Source organism: Brassica napus, chromosome A2 (assembly GCF_020379485.1).
Source record: "Brassica napus cultivar Da-Ae chromosome A2, Da-Ae, whole genome shotgun sequence".
Lineage (NCBI taxonomy): Eukaryota > Viridiplantae > Streptophyta > Magnoliopsida > Brassicales > Brassicaceae > Brassica > Brassica napus.
Genome location: NC_063435.1, coordinates 26048702 through 26071855, shown reverse-complemented (window position 1 = coordinate 26071855; position 23154 = coordinate 26048702). Strand labels below are relative to the sequence as shown.

General features: G+C 35.4%; 3 protein-coding genes and 1 non-coding gene across 4 annotated transcripts; 2 read left to right on the top strand and 2 right to left on the bottom strand.

The window, feature by feature from the left end:
* The first annotated feature begins 11311 nt into the window (after positions 1 to 11311).
* LOC125589672 lies at positions 11312 to 11414 on the top strand. Its single transcript, XR_007325844.1, has one exon. It is a non-coding gene; the product is annotated as a U6 spliceosomal RNA (small nuclear RNA).
* Positions 11415 to 14314: 2900 nt separating this feature from the next.
* On the top strand, positions 14315 to 16410 carry LOC106398993. Its single transcript, XM_013839478.2, has 4 exons — positions 14315 to 15229; positions 15389 to 16015; positions 16117 to 16251; positions 16330 to 16410. Exons 1-4 carry the CDS (start codon positions 14315 to 14317, stop codon positions 16408 to 16410), a joined length of 1758 nt encoding a protein of 585 aa, XP_013694932.1.
* Positions 16411 to 18049: 1639 nt separating this feature from the next.
* On the bottom strand, positions 18050 to 22892 carry LOC106400140. The gene is made up of 5 exons (XM_013840544.3): positions 22819 to 22892; positions 22245 to 22685; positions 21909 to 22157; positions 21246 to 21668; positions 18050 to 21160 (listed from the first exon to the last, which is right to left on the bottom strand). The coding sequence occupies exons 2-5, from the start codon at positions 22681 to 22683 to the stop codon at positions 20937 to 20939; spliced, it is 1335 nt and encodes a 444-aa protein (XP_013695998.2). The 5' UTR covers positions 22684 to 22685; positions 22819 to 22892; the 3' UTR covers positions 18050 to 20936.
* Positions 18925 to 20069, bottom strand: LOC106398994. Its single transcript, XM_013839479.1, has 2 exons — positions 19518 to 20069; positions 18925 to 19377 (listed from the first exon to the last, which is right to left on the bottom strand). The coding sequence occupies exons 1-2, from the start codon at positions 20067 to 20069 to the stop codon at positions 18925 to 18927; spliced, it is 1005 nt and encodes a 334-aa protein (XP_013694933.1).
* Positions 22893 to 23154: the final 262 nt, after the last annotated feature.

Below are 23154 nucleotides of genomic sequence, written 5' to 3'. Positions count from 1 at the left end.
GCAGATAGGTAATCTTGATACCTCGAAGGAAGTATGGGAAGCAATAAAATCAAGGAACGTGAGAGTTGAAAGAGTCCGAGAGGCTAGACTACAGACACTGATGGATGAGTTCAACCGGGTCAAGATGAAAGAGACAGATACCATTGATGAGTTCTCTGGTAAACTTTCAGATATATCTGCAAAATCATCATCCTTAGGAGAGATCATCGAAGAACCAAGGATGGTAAAGAAATTCTTGAGTAGTCTCCCAAGAAGGAAGTTCATACACGTCATAGCGGCTCTTGAACAGGTTCTCAACCTCAATACCACGAGCTATGAGGACATTGTTGGGCGTCTAAAGGCTTATGAAGAGCGAGTCAAAAAAGAAGACACTCAAAACGATCAAGGTAAACTTATGTATGCTACCCTTGACTCTCAAGACGCTCAAGATGGTCCTGGTAGAGGAAAAGGACGTGGAGGACGTTTTAATAGAGGGAGAGGACGTGGCAGATGGAACAACCAACGGGACTGGAAGGAAGGAAGAGATACAACGAGGGTTGTGTGCTTCCGATGTGATAAAACGGGTCACTATGCTTATAATTGTCCTGATAGACTTCTCAAGCTACAAGAAGTTCATGAGACCAAGAATGAGAGTACGCGTGAAGCAGAGGAGCTGATGATGCACGAGATTGTGTATCTCAATGAGGAGAAAGTGATACCAAAAGACATAACGACAAGAGATGATGGAGACAACATGTGGTATCTAGACAATAGGGCAAGTAACCACATGTCTGGAAACAGAGAATACTTCTCAAGTCTTGATGAAAGGATCACAGGTAAAGTGAGGTTTGGTGATGACTCTCGCATTGATATTAGAGGAAAGGGTTCAATACTTTTTATTGATAAAGAGGGTAAGAGGAAGGTACTAGCGAGTGTTTACTATATACCAGAGCTACGAAGTAATATCATCAGTTTGGGACAAGCCACTGAGTCCGGATGCGACGTAAGAATGAAAGGAAACTATCTTACCTTACTTGACCGAGATGGAAACCTATTAGTAAGAGCAGTTAGGTCGAAGAACCGACTATATAAGGTAGCCATGGAAGTTGATAAGTGTAAAATAAAATGTCTCAAAGTCTCCTGTGATGGCGTCTCTGCTACTTGGCATGCAAGACTAGGACATGTTGGCTTAGAAACGATGAAAACAATGATCAACAGAGATATTGTCATAGGCATACCTCACATAACCGTCGATAGGGAGACATGTGAATCATGCCTGATGGGTAAACAAACGAGACAGTCTTTTCCAAAGGCAACACTCTATCGAGCTAAGCAAGCACTTGAGCTCATTCACGGAGACCTCTGCGGACTGATATCTCCACCAACAGCAGCAAAGAAAAGGTATGTGTTCGTACTGATTGATGATCACACGTGATACATGTGGACAATTCTGTTAAGAGAAAAGAGTGAGGCACTTGAAAGCTTTAAAAGGTTCAAGAAGAGTGTTGAGCAAGAAACAGGCAACACAATCAAAACACTTCGTACAGATAGGGGTGGAGAGTTTTGCTCAAACGAGTTTCAAGTATTCTGCGACAATCACGGTATAAAGCGTCACCTTACTGCTCCATACTCTCCTCAGCAAAACGGAGTCGTCGAAAGAAGAAATCGAACTCTCATGGAGATGACAAGAAGCATTATGAAGCACATGGATGTACCTAACTACCTGTGGGGAGAAGCAGTAAGACACTCGACCTATTTGATCAATAGAGTCGCAACTAGAACCTTGCCAGGAGTGACTCCATACGAAAGTTTTAAAAACAAGAAACCGAATGTTCAACATCTTCGCGTGTTTGGCTGCGTCTTCTATGCAAGGAACGAGACACCGCACCTAAGGAAGCTAGATGATAGAACAAAAGCACTGGTGCATCTAGGGATTGAGCTGGGATCAAAAGCCTACCGTCTTTACAATTCCACAAATCGACAAATTATCGTTAGCCGGGACGTGATCTTTGATGAGTACAAACGATGGAAGTGGAAAACAATTAGAGAGGAGACTTCTGAGCCTTGCTCAATCACGTTTGACGTTCAACATGGTGGAGAAGAAGAACATAAGAACGAAGAAGGGAATGAGGAGCCAAGTGAGGAAGATGAGGTTCCGAGTGATGAAGAAGAACATGAGGAAGAGGAGATGATCGTGAGAAGATCAGAGAGAGTTAGTACAAAACCAAAGTACTTAGATGATTACGTTCTTCTGATGGAAGAACTTGAGACAGAGTGAATTCTTCTTATGATCAACGAAGAACCATGGGATTGGAATGAGGCAAAAAGAGAGAAAGTGTGGAGGCTTGCGTGCGAAGATGAGATAACATCTATAAAGAAAAACAGAACATGGTCCCTAGTTGATTTGCCGTATGGATGCAAGGCTATTGGTTTAAAATGGGTCTTCAAGTTGAAGCGCAATGCTGATGGAAGTATCAACAAGCACAAGGCTAGGCTTGTAGCAAAAGGTTATGTGCAGCGAGAAGGTATTGATTTTGAGGAAGTGTTTGCTCCCGTTGCAAGGCTAGAAACTGTGAGAGCCATAATTGCATTAGCGGCATCAAATAGTTGGAAGATACATCACCTCGATGTAAAAACGGCGTTCCTTCACGGCGAGCTAGAAGAAGAAGTCTTTGTGTCACAACCAGAAGGATTCAAGGTCAAAGGAAAAGAGGATAAGGTGTATAAACTACACAAAGCTCTCTATGGATTCAAGCAAGCCCCAAGGGCTTGGAGCATCAAGCTTAACTCTATCTTAAAGGAACTTGGATTCGTTAAATGTTCTAAAGAGCCATCACTGTTTAGGAGGATAACGAACGGATCTCTCTTGCTGGTAGCAGTGTATGTTGATGACTTACTTGTCACAGGGTCAAGAGTTGAGGATATACAAGCGTTCAAGCTGGAGATGGAAACTAAATTCGAGATGAGTGATTTCGGACCTCTACATTACTACCTTGGAATTGAAGTAATTCAAGGAAAGGATGGAATAATCTTGAGACAAGAAAGATACGCGACCAGAATATTAGAGGAAGCAGGAATGAGTGAGTGCAATAATGTGCATATACCGATGGATGCTGGCTTGAAGTTATCGAAAGCACCACATGAGGAATCGATCAATGAGAAAGAGTTCAGGAGAAGCATCGGTTGTCTAAGGTACTTGATCCATACTCGACCCGATCTCTCGCATTGTGTTGGAGTGTTAAGTCGTTACATGCACGATCCAAAGATCTCACATGGAGCTGCGTTGAAACAAGTGATGCGTTACTTGAAAGGGACAGTGTCACTCGGTCTCTACTACAAAAACGATGGCAAGAAAGACGTTGAACTTATGGGCTACAGTGATAGCAGTTACAACTCTGATCCGGACGATGGCAAGAGCACAACGGGACACATATTCTATCTAAATGGAAGTCCAATCACCTGGTGTTTACAGAAACAAGAGATTGTCGCTCTGTCCTCTTGTGAAGCAGAATTTATGGCGGCTACAGAGACAGCAAAGCAAGCCATCTGGTTACAAGATCTACTTAGGAAAATCACTGAAGGAGCAATAGCAAAGGCAGTAATACGCATTGACAACAAATCAGCCATTGCATTGACTAAAAATCCAGTCTTCTATGGCCGTAGTAAACATATACACTCGAGATTCCATTTTATAAGGGAGTGCGTTGAAGATGGGTTAGTAGCTGTGGAACATGTAGCAGGAGTAAAGCAAAAGGCCGACATGCTCACAAAGCCTCTCGGAATAAATAAGTTTAAAGAGATGCGAAGTCTTGTTGGGATTCAAGATGTATCAAATGAGGTTCTCAAGCTTAAGGGGAAGAATGTTGACCTAAGCTTGAGATAATTTGAAATATAAGCTATCCTAATGAGATTAGGATTAGAATAGATTGAAAGTTATCTATAAGATGTGTTTCCTATTGAGAATAGGAATATATAAGTGTTATATAAGGAGATGCTAATTGTGTGGCATAACTTGTGAGTTTGAGTTTGAGAAAGCTATTAATAAAGTGAGTACTTTATATTTGCTTGGGTTATACATTCTTGGATATTGGTTCTTATGATTCAATCGAAACAACTTGGTTATGAACATAAATATTTTGGTAATGTTTTTAATAGGTAACAACTTGCCGTCTATCGTATAGAGTATCCAATTCTTATTGATAATATGTTGTGTTGTGTACAACTAACAACATGATTTTAGTTACGAGTTATATATTTATAAACAAAATGTTAAATTACAGAAGCTCGCACCATTAATTTAATATTACGTATGTGTTGTCAAAAAAGTTTACATATGCTTATACTCATTAGCAATATTAAAAAACTACATGAAATTGTGAATTTGTAAAATAAAAGAAACCTAACAATATATAGTTGTTACAATGATCTTAAAGAAAACAGATATCTAATCAGGCACTAAAAAGCATCTATGCGAGTATGCGACCAGCGACCAGCGACCAGCGACCAACACGCACGTTTTAATTTGATTGAATTTAGTTTAGCTTTATGTAGAGCCCATAGCTGAATGCCGTAGTTTGGAATATAGGAATGTCGTTTGGCTTATTGAATAATTGTGTTACTTTCCATTATTCTGATTGTATATTTGTTAATAATATGCATTATACGAACTTAAAATTCAATTAAAATAGTGACAACACTAATACAAAAAAAAACCATAGTAAGAAAACTAGTTTATTATTGAAACTCTTTATTATTCTGCACACATTTGTAAAAAAAAATATTTAAGATAAAGGGTTTGAAGATATTTCATTTAAATCTGCACACATTTGTAAGAAACAATGATAAAACTATAAATATTAGTAATTCGTTGATAGTATTGTTTTAGTACTATCAAAATTTATTTTTAAAATTAGTTGAAATTTTGACTCTAGTCAAAATAATTTCTTAGCGAAATATATCTTTGGAGTCCAAAGTTTGGACTTTTTGGGGGCCATTTTAGACTACTAAAGTTGGCTTGTTTGGCATAAAAGGAAAGACAACCATTGATTTCGATAAAAGGTAGCGATTTGATCAGACAATAAGAAGCATAAATACTTCGTAAATTAATGAAAATATATATATTATTTATTTAATAGTACCATATATTATAAAAATAATATTTGACAAGATTTTCAAAATGTTAATGGAGATAAGAACAATGCGTCCAATCCTGTCTCAATGTGTGATTCTTTTGCTTAGCTCTAAGTATCTTCCATTTGTTTATTTCAATTCGTTTCCTTTACGTTTCTTGACATCCAAGATTGGTAATATCCGAATTTACTTAGCGTTTAAAACATTCACAATAGATTTTGATCTGCGATTAGAAAACACAGATTTGTTTTTCATTTCTTATCCAAAACTGATTTAAAAACTACCTTTATTTTTTTGAATCAAAACAATTGAGTTTTTACGTTTTTATTATTATTATTTTCTTCTTCAAAATATAGTATTTATTCGAAATAGATTTAAAAAATGATATACATGATTTAATAGTATATATATTATATTGAAAAATAGTGTGTTCTCATTACCAAATGTAGTAATGATATGAATTATCTATTTTAAACTGAAAATGAAATTTTCTTGTCATATATTTATATCATAGTTCTCATCATCAGTCTATACTTTTTTATCCCTATTCGATTAAGAGGCTACGACTATATTTGAAAGCGCATATATTTTTTTGTCGAACCATTTTGATAAAATTTGCATAAATTTATAAATTTTTATTAGAAAACAAATAATTTAAAAGTTGTTTTATAATAATGTTTGAATTTTAAGAAGTGATTTTATATCCGACTCAAATTCGTTGTTGAACCTGTAGACCCAGTACCTTGTATATAATTTGGTTCTGATTTAGTGAAAAGTTTGTTAATTAAAAATCCGATAGAACACAGTAACAACGAAACACTTGCTATTAACCATCAGATAAAACACAAAATATCTTTAATATTTTATTATTTCTAAATACTCACAATTGCATATCAATATTATGTACAACATGACATAGTAAATAATATTTTTTAAATTTTTGTGTATATACTCATTTTCGATCGTTAAATAATATTATACATGAAAAATAATATTCAAATATGTATATGATAAATGGTGTAGGATAAAAGGTTTTGGTTTGTATTGAAAATATGCATAATATTCGGATGATCTATTTTGAATAATGATACATAGATTTAAGAAAATGATATTTTGATGTCATTATGTATGTTCATTTATATAGGGTTCATAATATTTGTAGGTCCAATATTTAGATTTAGAATATTTATATTAAATGTAAGATTATCATATCTTATATATATATGTAGGCTCAATAGTTATTAATCTATTTCAGTGTATCTGTAAACCCAAAACTAAAGACACCAATAATAAATTTTTGTAATCCCTTTGAAATATAAGTATTTTTGGCAAATTTGCAATTCTCATTAATGATATAAATTAGGAGTGAACTTGTGTTTAATAGTATTGATGCTCACGAAAAAATAACTTTTACAAAATTATATTGAAACAAAACATAAATTTTATTATAGGGTGTGAATGGTGACCAAAAACCCACGAAGAATAATGTAACAACCATTCACAATGAATAGTTTTTTCTTCTCATTCGCTACTATTTATTTTTGTAGAAAAATAAAAAATAAAATTACTTTTTGTTAAATTTGAGATGTAACAACCATTTCTTTTCATTCATATAATTTTATTTCTTTATGTTTTTTTTCTATTCGTTTTTCTTATTTCAAGAATGATGACCAGTCTGACCATTAATGTCGCCGGTATTATTATTATTTTCTAATAACTTTTGACTTTGTCATTTAATTAACACCTTTCAAGTTTTGTTATTTCATTAATTGGCTCATATACTGTTTCTGCTTTTGCTCTATGGAGGATACCGTCGCATCATAACATATCCGATATGCATAACTATCTTATTTAATTATTTGTTTCAGTTGCCTATATACATTATTAATTTCAACCATCCATTTCATCCCTCTATTCGATCCTTCAACCTTTCTAAATCTACATATCAAAACTTAAAAGTCACTTCTGAATCCTGATGCTTTTATCACATTTTCAAACATATGTAAGTTGTTCGGATTTTATAATTAAGACCTAACTAGACACAAAGTATATGCACCTTTTGGCACTCGTGGCAGCGCGATAATATCCATTTCCCACCCTTCAAATGTTTGCAGATTCTCTTCAAATAAAATTTCTTAATTTTAAACGTGATATAATATAGGGAAATACTCTAGGATAGCACTAAAAAAGTTTCTATCACAAATATAAACTCTAAAAATCAAAATGACCAAAATATTTTATTAAAGAGGTAAATATATACTTATATTCCTAGGGTTAACTAATCCAAACCTTAGACCATTTCCATCCCCACTCCATAATTTACTGCAAAATGGAGTAAAAAATAGAGAAACGAAGAAACAAAAAAATGATTACTCCATAAATAGAGTGATTTTTTATCAATACTATTAAAAGAGAAGGAATGCCTAAAAATCTACCTATGAAAGTTGTTTGGACCCTTTCCTTTTATTATATTTTGGTATTTCCCTATATATTATAACAATATGTGACCATCATCAAAATTTTAAAATGAAAAACAAACACATCTCGATAAAGAATATATGGAGAATATGCTAATGACTATTATTTTACCAAATACAGGAGAAGTTAGATGTTTAAGATTTTAATGCTCTTCCGTCGTATAGCCAAAGGGAATAAAAAGCCCATTAAAGTTTATTGATAATTGTATTTGTACCTCTCAAACCAATTAAACCAATAAAACATGTTTCATCATTTGGCAACATTACCAATCTCTGCATAATTGGGTTCATATAAAAATGTCAACCAAGAGTGTAAAATCAAGGAAATTCAATTTTGTGGAATATCAGGAAATTCAATTTGTTCGAATAAAAACATTAAATGATTTGTATAATTTTAAATAAAAAATATCTGATATTTTGGGTATTTCAATTTTGGGTAATATCGAATAAAAATATCTGATATTTTGAATAAAAAATATTAGGGTATTTCAATTTTGGGTAATTTGGTTTATAAATAGTAGTTTTTAGATATTTGGTTATTTAGAAATCAAATATAATTATTATTTATTGGTATATAATTTGTATTTTAAAACTCAGGTACCCATTTGGTTCTATGTTCGGTTTTAATTTTTGGCTTCAGAGATATCATATCTGTTGGGTTATTTATGAAATTAATTTCAATTTTGGTTTTGGGTTTTTCTGTTTGATATGGTTCGGTGCATGGTTCTATGTAAATGTACCTAGACCTATACACTATTTTTTATTGAAATTTAGTTTTAAAAAATATTTAATTTCGAAAACAAACCCGCGCTTTCTAAACGCGGGTTAAAATCTAGTTGTTTGTTAATACTCCATTTTTCACTCCATATTTGGAGTAAATTATGGAGTTGGGATGGAGATGTCCATAGGGTTTAGAGTTAAGTTAAGGGGTGGGGATTTGGGCTGGAAGTTTAAAATTTTATAAAATAGAAAATAAATATTAAAAAATTAAAAATAAAAATTTTAAAAATAGTTTCAAAAAGTATTTTCGAATTACAAAAAGAAAATTTGAAAAAAAATTAAAAAAAAAGTTTTTCGAAAAAACAAATAAAAAAAAACTTTATAAAAAAAGTTCAAATTTGAAAACATATAATCTAAACCTATAAAAAAATTTATTTTTTTATTTTTTTATTTTTTATTTATATCTAGGGTATTAGTATCATTTTTTTTATTTAAATGAAATATTTTTATCATTTTTTCCTTGTATTCTATTTTTGTGACCAAAACTTATGTCTATTTATGAGAATTTCCCTATAGTATATATACTCTAACCATCATTTCATAAATCGTATTCTGACCAGTATGCATCTATCAAAATGTTTTACACAAGAATAAAAGAAAACTGTTTTAGCGACACTTTTTTTTTCGTCAAACAAATACTAAGGGTTCATTACAGAAGATCCAGAAACAGATTGGGCTAAGGCCACTTAGCTAAAGTATCCGCTACTCGGTTTTCGTTACGTGGGATGAAAGAGAACGATAATCGGAGAAATCAGACAAGATTTGTTGAATGTCTTGAAGGATACCAAAGATTTTTCTGGTCTGCGTGTTGCTATTAATAGCTCTAGTGAGCAGGGGCGAAGCCAGACAGATATTTCAACGGGTGCACATCTGGTATAGTTAAAATAAATGCTAAAAGGGACATCGAATTCGAAACATCAATGGGTGCTCAAGAACACTCTAACCATCTTTCCTAGCTGATCTTTTTGTAAATTTACATACTAAATTCAAAATATCAATAAAATTAGGGGTGCATGTACCACCATTGGTCATGCACTGACTAATGCCCCTGCTAATGAGTGTTTGATTGTCAGAGGCAATCTTGAAGTTCTAGAACCCAAATGTCGTCGCCTTGATAAAATATGATTGTTTATACAAGTTTTTATAAAGTTAAAGTTTAATTAAAAATATGAAATGTTTTCATATTTAAGAATAGAGAAAACATTATATTTCATTCATATAGATTTTTCCCATTATTTAGAAAAGAAAAAAACAGTTATAAAAACCCTGAACTTTTAAATTTAAGCAAGAAAAAACTTTCAATTAAAATTTGAGCCATTAAAATTCTACTTTTTTTAATATTGATTGTTTTAACTCTCAATTTATGTTGACATATCTATTTTAAAAAAATCTAATTATTAGTCAACAGTTAAATTTGATTAAAATTTTTAACACCGTTAAATATGGTATTAGCCGATATCCAACTTATTCAGAAAAAGGAAAAGTTCATTTTTATGTTCACTAAAAAGTAAAAAAAAGGATATAACATCTGAAAATTCAAATTCCACGCTTTTTTTTTGTTGGATAATATTTTCGTTCAAAAGAATATATTGAAAAAAAAATTGCATGACTAACGGTAATATTGAGATCCTCGTTTCGGTCCGTATCTTCTATATAACAACTAATCATATCGTTCGAGTTTCATCATCATCGCTCTCTCTCTCTCTCGATTCGGCGAAACGCGTATTCAGTTCTAATAATCAGATTCGTTCTCTTCGATGGCTGATACCTCCGTCTCCGTGCCCAAATCCGTCTATGATTACGTTTGATTTTTCTTTTTGGTTGATTCAATTCAAAGGTTGTAAATTGAATCGCGGTTGCTTCTCTCCGTGGTGGTAAAGTTTCATATTTTCAGTTTCGTAATCTAATAAGTTCCTTCGTTATTTTCTTTCCTATACTTGAATCGATCCTACAGTGGCATGACAAAATTGGAACTGTATCACAAGTACAAAGATCATGATGAGTTCACCACTTGCTTGTTTGTTTGTTAAGTAAACCATATACATAGATGACAATTGTAGTTTTTTTTTATTTATTTGTCATAATGTGTTTAGTTTTTGAGATCCCTGTAACCAATTTGGTAAAATCAAGAACCTGGTTATAATGAAGAACTTTGTACCCGTATCAAGGCTGATGAGTACCCCTCTATTCATATTGGACTTGATTTATGCATTGCAGGTTGATGGTGACACACGCGGCTGCTCCAAGCGAAGACGGGATTGGCTTGGCTTTTTGGAGACGGAATCAAGATGGAATTGTTATTGACCAACACTACTTCCATTGAGGTAAATTCGGTGCATGTTACAAACTGTTTCTGATCGTACGACGGTGGAGAGACGCTTAAAGCTTGATCAACCTCCGTATCTTGTGGTAACGTTTTTTTAACCCGATTCTGCTTTCTTTTTGGAGTTTTTGTTTTGTTTTTTTGGTGATTCTGATTTTTTTTTAGTTTCTCTCAAAACTATTATTTATGTGTTTTGTGACTGAATTGGTGTGATTCTTTTCTAGCGAAAACGGTTTTTTTTTTCTTTTTATTACAACTTTTTCAATGTTTTTAAAGATAATTTTTATATTAACTTGATTGACCATGGAAATGTAGTGTAAATTTGTGTCAAAGATAGAATATAGTATCCTGTCATTGAGATCGTTAGAGATGGTATGTTCTATTTTTCTTACACTTATGATCACTATGTTTTAAATCAATTTAGTAATAATAAAATTCTCCAAAATATTTCCACTTGCATTTCTTAAAACATAATGTTTTGATTTGTTTACTTGTTTAAAATTTTAGTGTTTTCAAGGTTTTAATGGGAGTTTTTATATTAACTTGATTGATGTGAAAACTTAGTGTAAATTTGTGACAACAAATAGAACATAAGTATTCTGTCAATAAGATCGTTGATGTTGTTCCTTTGGGGACATCCAATAAAATTGGAACGATACATAGAAGATTAGCATGGTCCCTGCGCAAAGATGACACGCACAAATCGAGAAATAGTTCAAATTTCTTAAGCTTTTTTTTCAAAAAAAAAAGATCGTTGATGATATGTTCTATTTTTTTTTACACTTATAAACGCTATGTTTTTGCATATCAGTCTAGTAATTATAAAAAATTTCCACTTGTGTATTTGTTTACTTGTTTTAATGTTTTCTGGTTTGGTTTGTTGTTTTTTTTTTGACAACATCAAACAAAAATTAACTAGAGACTTCTACCGGTCTGACAGTTTGTTTTTTTCGTGTTAATTTTGAACGTTTTATGTTTTAATGATTTCTTATTTGATCGTAGTGATGCTTTTCTAGCCAAACCATATTTCCATCAGATATTTTATTTTTCAAAGAACATAAAATGTTTTTCTTTTAATTGTCACTAATTTCTTTCTTTTTGTTTGCTGCAAGAAAATATGATTGAGAGAATTTGTTGTTAATATACAGGTTTGGTTTTGGTTCATTATGTTCAGAAAAAAATAAAGGTTAATGGCTTAGCTCCTTCGAATCATATGATATAATGATATGAATTCTGTTTATTACAAACAATATGAGAGGATTGATATTGTAATTTGATTATTATTTATAAATATATGAAAATCGGACTAATGACATGTCTGGATTAGACAAGCCGTTGCATTACGAGTTGTTTTTAGTTTAATAAAAAAAAATCAACTGGGATAATACCACTTCTGTTTTAAGGAATGTTCAGCGTCTTTCCTCTAAGCGCATAGTTTATGTCAATATATTTAAGCTAGCCTTCAAAGCAGCAGCTTCTCGTTTCTTGCTCCATACGTCCAACTGCAAAGGAAAATTAAACATCTTGGTCAAGCAAGTATATACTAACTTAAACTGGACATTCTCTCTAACTGAGTTAGCTATATAATGCTGATTGGAGTCAGAATATAATTAACTCTGGTGTCAGCATTCCATGCAAACGGTCTCAGTGCATCTTCAGTTTCCAAAATTGTTGCACATGTGCTTTCTGGAAATAAGCATGAGATAAATGATCAGAAAGTTGAAAAAGTTTAAATGCAGCAGCTGGCCTACAAAATCTTAAGTCCGTTGCTAAACGGTAAGCCTCAAATTATGTCCTTTCTGAACATTATATGCTAAAATAACCAGAAAGAAAAAAGGCAGATAACGAGAGCAACCTTTCGTTCAAGGAACTCGTTGTTTGATCCTTTGGAATGAGTATCTGGCTATCTTCCCATATTACCATTAAACTGATAACTTAATGGCTAGCTCACAACAGAAGAAGAAATCTCCATTACCCGGTTGTTTTCGTACTTATACCTGTAGAATAGATTGACATCAAATAGCTTTCATTGGCTTATCAGTACACTGGAACATGAATTTCAGAGCGTACATATATACCATTCAGTAGAAGAGGAAGAGAAACGCATATAAATATCAATGCCTCTAAGCATCAGCTCTGACATCTACCTTCTCTATCTCTCTGAATATTAGTGTCTTAAGGCGTTGGGTGTGTGCAGCAATAGCCTGAAGGAGTAGAGGAGGACTACTCAGGCAGTTCATCATACTCCGTTCTGGGGTTAGAATGACATCATCAGCTGACAGAGGAATAAACAGCTTCCCTCTCAACGTTCGTGTTAAGCATCTAAACTCAACCTCTCGCTTGAGTAACATATACTTGTAGCCTTTTGTGATACTCAGCAAATATTCTTGCTTCTTGCTGATCATAAGCTTCCAGCATTGCTTTCTTATGCCTGAAAAAACAAAAAAATAAAAATAAACTTTGGAAGTCAAGTACATTCCTTTCAACTACCCCTCTCATCAAGCATCCTCTTACGTTCAACTTCCTCTCTCAAGACTTCAAGCATTCTAGCTTTCAAATCCTTCCTTTGTCCCCTCACAAGGCTCCTCAACCTCTGCAGCTTCTCTTGTTTGTGAAGAACTCAAACTCTCCCCAGAAAAGACCTTTTTCTTTACGCTTCCCTTTACACAAACTCTCATTACTAGCATCACTGGCACTAGTAATACTATTACCACCCTGGACAGTTATGTTACGCCTAATGCTCTCAACGGTCTTCTCTGATTTCGCTCCCTTTATCAAAAAACTCCGAATGGGTATCATGTTCGGATGTTCCCTCTACAAAGCTTTCGAATTGCATCAACGGAAGGCACATGGGTTTCACTCGGGGTTTCCGGGTCCGGGTTGAACCGTTTAGTAGATGAACCATTGGTACGAATAGGTATGGATGATAGTTGGTTATCTGTTCGGGTGTGGTTCTCTTGTGAGACAATTATTGTCACAATCTCCAAAAAAATTTAATATCCCAAAACTAGTTGAAATTATAAATTAACATATTTTTTTTTGATGAATTTACTTTGGCCATGGACATTCGGTTCTGGTTTGGTTCTAGTTTTTGGTTAATTTAGGTTAAAGTTATTAAATGTCAATAAAATTTGGGTTTTCGAATAAAAATTTGGATAGTTCAAATAATTTAAAATATTCCAAAAAATATTATTGTGCTTCATGATTCTTGATATTTTAGTTTACAAAAATATATTTTAAAATTATTTAGTTATTTTAAAATTCGATATAGTTAAGGACAATTGCGGTGGATATACACGTTATAAAGATTATTTAGGTGATCAGATTGGTACTGTTCGACAATGTCGATATGCCTAAAGTAACCTCCATACGTTATAACTGTTCCCTGACACGCCTACAGTACAGTAAACCTATACTGAATACCTAATGTAGAGCAATAATGATCTAAATGACTGTAGATAACAAAAAAAGATTGTAAAGACTGCAAATATTCCTTCCCTTCCATTAGTATCAATGAACTGTTCTCACATGTTTATCAATTCCTTTCTATTTTTTCACCGTTTTCTTGGCGGAGTTTACTAAGTTGAAAATCTGGATTCACAATTCGAAGGTGCAGCTGGAGGCAATGGTGTCTGCACGTCTTGTTGATTGTCCCGATTCACCGGAAGAAGAAGACATGCGTCCAATTCCAGACATGATGTTTGCAGCTGGCGAGGAACCGGTAGGGGTTCGTGTTCTAACGTATCAATCATCTAGCTCTTTAAAACGGATTTTTAATGCTTTAGATGACGAGGAGGTTGAAATTATAAGGCGATCTTCATTTGGGAAATTGATCGAAATCGCCGACAAACCTGTCTTTTCCGGTAGATTCGCTCGATATATGTTATCAAGGCAGCTTAAAACGAAGAAGAAGCATGAAACGTGGTTCCGATTTGCGGGAAAACCGGTTAGGTTTTCACTCAGAGAATTTGCGATTGTGACGGGACTACCATGTGGGAAATTTCCCCCCAAGTCGAAGATGAAGCTAAAGGAAACAATATCTGAGACACCGTATTGGCCTTCTTTATTCGGTAAAGTTGAGGTTGTCACCGTCTCTGCGGTCATCAAGATGCTATACCGGAAAACTGTTAAGGACAGGGAAATCCGTATTAAATACGCATGCTTGGCAATTCTTGAATCCGTTCTTCTCCCAACAAGCCTGAAGATGAAGATTGCTAGAGAGCATGCAGAAGCAATTAAAGATCTTGAAGCATTTTTTTCGTTCCCTTGGGGAAGACTTGCGTTTGACATGCTAATGGCTAGTATTAGAGAGAGAGATGAGATTGCGCTGTCTCAAAACACGATTGCTGTGAAAGGATTTGTTCTTGCTCTACAACTTGTTATGGTTGAAGCTATTCCGGCGTTGACAGAGGTTGTGCAAGATACGTGTTCTTCGTCCGAATCAGACAGCGAAGATATTGACGGTCATGGGCGTGATATGTTTACTAAGAAACAAACTTTGAATCCAGCACACGGCAGAAGTGTTGATAAGAGAAGTGATGTAAGTTGAAGCTTCATATTTTTATGTTAACGTTATTATAATTTTTTTTTTTATAAAATCCGTTCCTGGACACGATTGATTTAGTATAGGAAGCTATATATTAACTACAAGTCGGTGTCAATTATTGTTTGTAACCAGTAGTATAATGTGTATGTTCAGGTTATCGTTCGTAGTGTCTTACCTGAAGACCCATTCCGACCTATTGAGGGGGAATACGTGGTTTATTCCGACGAAGAGCATGATGAGCAAGTGGAGAACATGTTACACCGCCTGAACTCAAACAGTAACTTCAGTACTTCAATGTTTCGTGGTGGGGTTAGGAAGCATGATGTTGATCGTATGCGCGAATCATGTAAATCAACCTCAAAGGCAAAGAGAGCAAATAATGTGCGTATTACTGCTCATGACCTTGATCCATGTTCCATTGCTTCTCTTGTGATAGACAAAATCAAATCTCAGTTTGATGTGATGGAGACGACCATTAAGGTCGCATGTTCCCGGGTTGATGCTTTGGAAGGGAATGTTGTTGGACAAGTGGAGTCTGTTTTATCTAAGTTTAAAGATGAAATGCTTGCATGTGTTAAGGATATGGTGTCTGCGTTGTGTAAAGAGCAAGTTGTTCATCATAATGGGACACACCATATTCCTCCGCTTGGTGTGGGTGAAGTCTCTGTTCGGGCAAACCATACCGATCAAGATCCTGATGTCAATGCCAATACTATCCGAAACGTGTTGTCTCACATAAGTGCATATTCCACGCCGCCAAGAGCCACCAAAAGGAGCCAGGTTTTAATTTTTGTATGCTATTACGTTGATCCTCTGTTTCTACGTCTTTGTTGTCTATTCACCTATGTTTTCTTATAGTCCAAATAATTATGCTTACTCAGGATGAGAATCGTACCCCAACAAAGGAAGTCGATGTGGGTTATGGATATGTTCCTGTTGATCCAGTTTCTGATACATGTGCACCATCAGCTCATAGCGAGAATTGTACTAGGCAAAATGCGTTTCAGCAAAGTTTGGTATGTTGGTTATGTATATGGTAATCGATTACAATATGGGAAAATCGTTAATTGTTTGATTACTATTTGTTCTTCTAGGAAAACGGGGCAAATCATAGGCAACTTCTTAGGGAAACGGATGAGCCGACCTTCTCGCTTGGTCTTACTCAAGAAGAGTAGCTTCAGCCTGATGCTCATGTTATGGCTACGGAGGTTGGTCGAGGGGATCCAATCTCTGACAACAATGGTCGTGACAATATAGAAGAAGGACAAGGATCACGGAAAAGTAAGAGGCAGAAGATGGTGCCATCGGGTCTGCTGGACGATTACCAATGCGGGCCCCATTTACGTTCCCGGTTGAGAGATTCACAGAAGTTTATTTTTGGTTTAGCTGATATAAGTGAAACGACCAGGAAGTATGCCATACTCGCAACCAAACTTAAGGCGAAATTGTAAGTTGTTAAATTTTTTATTCTTTTTGTCTGTCAGTACAATTGCCATTATGTAAGATAAAGTGTATTCACTCAGAACAATTTTGTTCTACCAGTGTATTTAATCTTGGTGGGATAGCAGTCTATCCGAAAGACATTGTCTCCATTGTTGAGAGACCACGCATGTTTTCTGCAAAGGTATGAACTCGTAATCCAGTTTATTTGAATATTACGTAATATGTTGATGTAATACCCAGTTATTTCCCTCCATAACAGGTAGTTGATATTCTTATTCGCGTTTTGCGTTTAACTATCGTTCATCAGTTGCCAACTGAAGGGGCCCAGAGTTCTGAATTTTTTGATACCAAATTTGTCTCCGGTATAATCAAGACGTTTCCCAGGTTTCTCAAGTGTAAGAAAAAAGAGAGTTTCGTTTTCCCTAAGGTTTTGAGCGACGTTTTCCCCACTAAAGATTCTCAAAATATCCACCCGACAAGGTATTACTTTCCATTTAATGTCGCAAATAAACATTGGGTTGGTATATGCTTCGATGCTGCTCGTGGGATTGTCACAGTTCTAGATTGTAATACGGCCAAGTTCAAAGATGCGTCGCTGGATAAATATCTAACGCCTATAGTCCAGATGTTACCATATGTGGCTAGATTTGCATGTCTACCTATAGGAGCTGATCCTATAATCCAGTGTTATGATGTTGCTAGGCCGAAATCACTCCATCAGCATAAGAACCCTTCAGATTGTGGATTGATGGCTGTTTTGTTAATGGCCACCCATGCTCTATATGGTATCGAGGTGTGTAAGAATATCAATAATGATATTCTCGAAGAAGAAGGGATGTGTGCAGCAATATTGGCGTATGAGGTCTATGAGAAGTTGTAGGTTATGGTTTCTGTTGTCGTATCTTTTAAGATATGGTTCAATCAATGCATCTCTGAGTGTATGTCGTTTGCTTCGCATGTTGTAGTTCACATTTTCTCCCGGACTTGTTATATGATCCTTGTGTCAGACGCTTTGGTGTTTCGTTAAGTATGTGTAACTTATATTATCTATATTCGGCCAATACTAACATTATTTTTGTTAGTAAACGCCGTTGATTAATTTTCAAAATCTGGTTAATTTTGCAATGATTTTTTTATATTCATACTTCTTATCTTACTTACGTTATTCAATGGATTTGTGTTTTCAAAATTGTATGCATGATACTTTAATCCTTTCTATTAATATGTCTACCTTCTATATAATGTCGGAGCCTTACCTAGTGTAAGGGTGAGTGTTTGTTGAAAGCACTAATATGTTCACTTTAATGTATTTCTTGTTTTAAAGTACAATAAGTTGTAGTTCCATCAAAATCTGGATTTTCTTTTTTCTGCTCAACAGACATTACATATATTCATGTATGTTTATATAAGGTCGAATATGACAACCAAATTATGGTTCTATATCCGAGCCTTGGAATTTTTCATGCATTTACCAGTTAACATGTTTAAAGCGTTAATATTTATGGCAACCACGAGGCTTACATATGACTTACTGTGGGTCTATAATATATTATCTTCGTGGGCATCTTATTTATTTAACAATCTCGGGAACAAGTACAAACCTGCCTCGTACCAAACATGTATAAAATATTTTACATTAACATGTTTAAATTATGATGTCTATTGACACCCCACCATGCTTATCAAACACCTTCATCATCCGAGAATTGCCTCTTCGACTTTATACGACTTGATGTTCTTATATTGCAACTTTGCAAGTTGCTTTATTGTGTCCATTCCCTTTGCAACGGCTACAAACATGTCTTTTTCTTGGAGTTTTCATCTGCCAAAAAGTATTTGATGTAACCAGCTTGTTGTATTATTTAAAACATAAGATATAGACTTGCTTACCCTAATTTCACCAGTTGATAATATTCGACTTTTGCGAGGTCTGCCAGGGGGTCGTCTTGTTACTGGAGGGAAAATATGGAGTGAGGCTTCTTCTCCTTCGATAGTAACTCCATTTGTATTGTTGGTGATGGGGAGTATATCTTTGGCATATGCAGAGGCAAGAGCTCCTAGTGTGTAATAGTCAGATACAAGAGATTCGATACTAATTCTCTCCTTGATTGCTGAAGCAATTGCATGGGGACAAGGAATGAGGAGAAATTGAAATGCGCAACAGCTGCAGGCCTTTGTTGTTAGGTTAACGTGGAATGAGGAACCATTCTTCTCTTTCACCTCGAACTCGCCCTTGTTAATCCGGTTTACAAGCAACCCCCACTCCGTTCGAAATTGGCTTCCAAAATTTCAGTAACACGTGGAGTCAACCGGCTACTCCCCAACTGTGTAACATCACGACGTTCTGCATACCAGTTCATAAGTTTTGTTCGGATATACTCAACCAAAGGCAATATCGGATACTCCCTTGCCTCGTGCAGTACGGAATTCCATGTTTCCGCAATATTGCTGGTCATTATGTTGTAGCGGTTTCCTGAAAAATGAGCTCGAGACCAGTGCTCCAATCCAATATCTATAAGGTATTCCGCACAAGAAGGATTAATGTTTTTTATTTCATTGAAAGCGGTATAAAATTCCGAGAGCTGGAATGCCCTAGCAGCCTTCCCAATCAAGTAACCAAGGTGCTTGTTTTTGTAATGTGTCTTGATGTTGCGTATCAGGTGTAAAACGCATGCACAGTGTTTAGCTGCAGTGTAGACCTACATGTAAATAGACATGCCATGACATTTACAAGTGTTCTTTTATAAAGACAGGAAAATAATAAATAGTTTAACTAATCTTCTAACCTACGTCACTACTAAGTAATGTAGAATGACTATGTTGTATTAGAGGATCAAACCTTGGATATTGCATTGTATATTGAAGAGTGTCTGTCTGAAACAAAAACAACTTCTTCTTTGTTGGGGATGAATTGCAAAAGCATTTTCATAAACCATTCCCATGCACTGTCATTTTCACCATCAACTATAGCAACAGCTATAGGGAAGACTTGGTAATTCCCATCCTGTGCTGATGCTGTCAATAAGCAACCCGCGTACTTTCCTCTCAAATGTGCCCCATCGATGATAATAACATGACGCATATGATTAAAACCACTAATACAAGCACCCATTGCAAGAAACATATATTTGAACCTATGGCCAACAACAACATCATAAACTGTGTGGATTTGTGCTATAGTGCCGGGATTTGCGACAACCAGTCTGTGGAGGTAATCTGGGAGCATTGTGAATGACGTACCAGATGATCCTTTCGCATATTCGAGGGCAACTTCTCGTGAACGCCACGCTTTCCAATAAGAAATCCTAATATCATGTTCCCCAAGCATTAGTTGAATAATCTCATTCGGCCGAGGCCCACAACCTTGGCCAGCAAATCTGGACTTGATCATTTCGCCAATGACTGAATGTGTCGCCTGTTCCTCATATCCTGTTCATGCGCTTCATTAGTTTTCGGTTATTTGTTATCACCCATTATATAATATGAAAGTAATTGTTGGAAATTATCAAGTATTAGGTAGGTGATAAGCACACTATATGAACAAACACTGCTTTCGATAATCTTTGAGTTATTAAGTTCATTACATTGTTCATATCGGGAGAAAAAAAGTAAACATATTTTTTAATAAGTGATCATTTGTTTGTTCTCATGTATAACTGATCATTTGTTTATTATGATGTTCAATTTTTTTTTTTTAATATATATACGGTTTCGTTTTATACATTAAGACTGTGTATTGTTTCAGCAACATGTGAAATGTAATGGTTATACCTGCTCGATCGTCAACTGAACATGAATGGTACGAAGACAATTTGCGAATCTCATACTTGTCCACATTTTTAAATTTTATAGCATAAACCCTCCAGTTGCATGCAGCACTGACGCAACGAAGCACCATTCCTTCTGCTGAGGAACGCGAGTGTTTAAACCGAAATTTACGGCGTAATGCATATAAGGCCATATGTTGTTTGAAATGGGCTCTACTTGTAAAAACCTTTCCCTCATATAAGTCATCTGAATTGTTTGTTTGGTTTCCTACAATTTGTTTTTCGATTGATGGATTAGTTATATAATGAGATAGAAATGCATCAACATATTTAACATTGATATTTTACATTACATACTGCCGCAAACATAGTGTCTTATGCATCATTAGAGTAAAAGAAACGCCAAAAAGGATATGCCGGAACCCACATATTTCACAACAAAACATAGGCAACTTATTTATCTTATCTATAATTTTAAGAGCCAGTTCATTTTAAAAGAGGGGATCAAACCCACCACTGCCCTCTTCACCTTCAGAGACAGAGTCGTCGACGTCAACCAAGGTAACACCTCTAGAGGTGCTCATGTTTTTTCCCACGCCAAGTGTGAGATCAAGGCTGAGTTCTTCATTACTGGGAATTGGAGCTGCTGGTAAGGCAACGACAACTTCATTCGATGGTGCTGTTTTGTTTTGGTCTACTTCGCCAGACGATTCACCTTAGTGAATCAAGAATTATCCATTAGTTCTGGTTAGAAAAAACAATATGCTTTACAACATCATAATAGTTCCATAACAAAATACCTTTCCTACTAGCTGGTGCACTTTTCGTTTGCTCGTTGGCAATGACTCCAATTTCTTCTGGTGGAGGGGGGTTACTGATATTATCGTTCTCGTTAACCCCCTCAGAAGAGCCGGTGTATGATCCATCATCTTCATCATCGATCATGATTATTGTAGCTGGTTGTGGAGCATTCACCCTTCGATTTGGAGCAAGTGGCAGAGGTTCAACTCCCTGACTTGGGTGTGGTGACTGTGTTACGTAGACCTCATAGTTGTCTTCTTCCTCCATCATACCATCCCAGTATGGCTCTTCTTGCGTATTTCCCCTCCATATGTTAACTGGTTCGACTTCCAAAGGGGTTGGTTGGTGAAGAATGATTGTTCCGGCGAAATTGCGTTCTGCATTTTCCATCTCCTCTAGACTCACCGGTTCTCCGTACAGCACTTGCAACGTTATAAAGTTCATTAGTTTATAATGTAAATACATCTATGAAATGAATGTTGATATGGTGGGCTGAATATTAAGCATCCATATACAGTCTATAACATTCCAAATATTGTCATCTGACAGGTTAACTTGTAGTACGCTATAACCGGTTCATCCAATTAGTAAAATCGATTATTTAAATGTTAACTACTTAAATTGATTTATAATGCGTGAAAATTATTATAGACTACCAATACCTTCATCGCCAGGTTCATAGTTGCTCGGCTCAACCGGTGATAAGGTGTAACCTTGCTCCATATCGATAATGTCATCGATGGTTAGGCTAGGAAAGTCAGCTGGATCTTCAGTTACCCCTTGCTCGTCGGGGAAAGAATAAACCATTTCTATCTCTAGAGCAACGCGGAAGACGATTAGGAGTTGTGGTTCATTGAACATTATCTCCAACATATGCTTGCTACAAACGATTGGATGACCACCAACCAAGTCTTGCAAAAATTTGAAATTAAATACAGTTAGGGCTCCTATAACATTTGCTACCAGTATATAAAGTTTGTGGATTATCAGAACCGAACCTCGTATAGCTTGTCGATGTTGCTCTTCGGTAACTCCTTCTTCGAGATAAGCCTTATCATCTATTGTGAAAGGTGATCGACAGTAGAACTGGTATTTTGCAACTAGCTCAGGTCCACTAGTCACATAAAGCACCGGCTCAGACATGTAGTCTCTGGCGCTTATCATTGTCTCAACATCTTTGTCGTTACACAAAGTGATCGGAGGGACTTTTGAACAATCTGGGACTAGCATCCAGTTCGGAAGTTGATAAGTTAACGCAACCGGCGTTAGAATCCCCAGATTCAGTCTTATACGTATCAATTCCACCAACCCATCAAAAGTGTCAGTCTTGTTTATTATCACCGTTTCTCCGTGATAGGAAGAGGTTTCTTCAAAAGTCCAGTCGCCATTGGCGGACTTACTCCAAAGCCCTAGAAGGAGCTTCACAAACCACCCCATCTCTACAAGATACGCAAAATATTAGTAAAAATAAATTATGCTGAGTGATAAACATGAAGCCGTGAAAAGGAATACAGATTTTTGTGGTAACAGTAGCATAAAATGTGAAACCCTAGAAAAAGATAAGAAAAAAACCTTAAAAGCTCTATCACCAAAGATTTCCGGAATTAAACAAACCAAACTGGATTTTGTTTGTTGCTTGGTTTATCTGATTTGGGATGATGGGGCCCTGTATTTATAGCCAGAAGGAGATAAGAAGGTGGAGTTACTTACACAAAATCCAGATATACGTAAGCTTATTCTGCACCGGCTACCTAGTACTAGACCTCATCATTAGGTGTAGGCTTCAGAAAATATCTCTGACATATTCCAATATTTTATTAGTTTCAATCTTTCTAGACGTTATCATCCGATGGTTTTGTTAAAAATGTCGGACCGGTTTGGTTTTCGGTTCGCATTTAATAGTTTAAT

Excerpts from the sequence above, each read along its gene's own strand:
- LOC106400140 (XM_013840544.3), bottom strand. The coding sequence starts at position 22,683 with ATGGGGTGGTTTGTGAAGCTCCTTCTAGGGCTTTGGAGTAAGTCCGCC. Across the intron at positions 22,158-22,244 it reads ACATCGACAAGCTATACGAG|ACTTGGTTGGTGGTCATCCA; the intron begins GTTCGGTTCTGA and ends AATTTTTGCAAG. Across the intron at positions 21,161-21,245 it reads TGCACCAGCTAGTAGGAAAG|GTGAATCGTCTGGCGAAGTA; the intron begins GTATTTTGTTAT and ends TGATTCACTAAG.
- LOC106398993 (XM_013839478.2), top strand. The coding sequence starts at position 14,315 with ATGGTGTCTGCACGTCTTGTTGATTGTCCCGATTCACCGGAAGAAGAA. Across the intron at positions 15,230-15,388 it reads GTGTTGATAAGAGAAGTGAT|GTTATCGTTCGTAGTGTCTT; the intron begins GTAAGTTGAAGC and ends GTGTATGTTCAG. Across the intron at positions 16,252-16,329 it reads ATGCGTTTCAGCAAAGTTTG|GAAAACGGGGCAAATCATAG; the intron begins GTATGTTGGTTA and ends TTGTTCTTCTAG.
- LOC106398994 (XM_013839479.1), bottom strand. The coding sequence starts at position 20,069 with ATGATCAAGTCCAGATTTGCTGGCCAAGGTTGTGGGCCTCGGCCGAAT. Across the intron at positions 19,378-19,517 it reads TATACAATGCAATATCCAAG|GTCTACACTGCAGCTAAACA; the intron begins GTTTGATCCTCT and ends ATTTACATGTAG.